The 573-nt window shown below is 65.6% G+C and overlaps 1 protein-coding gene across 1 annotated transcript in view; it reads right to left on the bottom strand.

The window, feature by feature from the left end:
• Positions 1-13: 13 nt before the first annotated feature.
• CLP1 (cleavage and polyadenylation factor I subunit 1) overlaps positions 14-573 on the bottom strand; it is a gene marked incomplete at its 5' end in the record, with an annotated part of 2,698 nt that continues 2,138 nt past the window's right edge. The window contains one exon of the mRNA XM_009290896.2: positions 14-573. This exon is cut by the window's right edge and continues 115 nt beyond it. Within this exon, the coding sequence (XP_009289171.1) occupies positions 20-573 (554 nt within the window).

Here is a 573-nt window from a genome sequence, read left to right as displayed (position 1 = left end):
GGGGTCGCCCGTCCCTCCTCTACTTCAGGTCCATGAAGCGAATGTCCATGATGAGGAGGAAGTTCTTGGGCAGGGGGCGAGGGGCGGGGGAGAGGACGGTGAAGACCTGGCGCTCCAGGTCGACGCCGGTGACGACGATGAAGCCGGCCACGCTGGTCTCCGAGATGTTGTCGTCGGGGCTGTCGGCGGTGCTGACGCTCAGGAGGTGGTGCACCATGTCCCGCCCGGGCGTCACCGGCACCAGCTTCAGCTGGTTGTCCTCCTGCGACATGCCCAGGGGCAGGCAGGAGTCCGGGATGGTGGGAGCCCCCACCTTGTAGATCTTGACGTCGGAGAACTTGACGTCGAAGGCGTGAGGGTAGAAGCAGCCCCGGAAGCCGTAGAAATACTCCCGGATGCGGTCGTCTCGGCACTCCCGACGGAAGTCCTTGGAGCGCTCCACCACCCCGCCGGACTTGGGGAGCAGGACGGTGCGCACGAAGTGGGGCAGGTCCCTCTTCAGCTCGTTGTAGAGCCGCTCCTGGTCCAGCACCACCACCACGTCCACCTCGAAGGCGGAGGCGGACTCTACCA

The sequence above is a fragment of the Aptenodytes forsteri genome, unplaced genomic scaffold (genome assembly GCF_000699145.1).
Source record: "Aptenodytes forsteri isolate BGI_AS27 unplaced genomic scaffold, ASM69914v1 Scaffold654, whole genome shotgun sequence".
NCBI lineage: Eukaryota > Metazoa > Chordata > Aves > Sphenisciformes > Spheniscidae > Aptenodytes > Aptenodytes forsteri.
The sequence above is the reverse complement of the archived record's forward strand: the minus strand, read 5'-3'. Positions and strand labels throughout refer to the sequence as shown.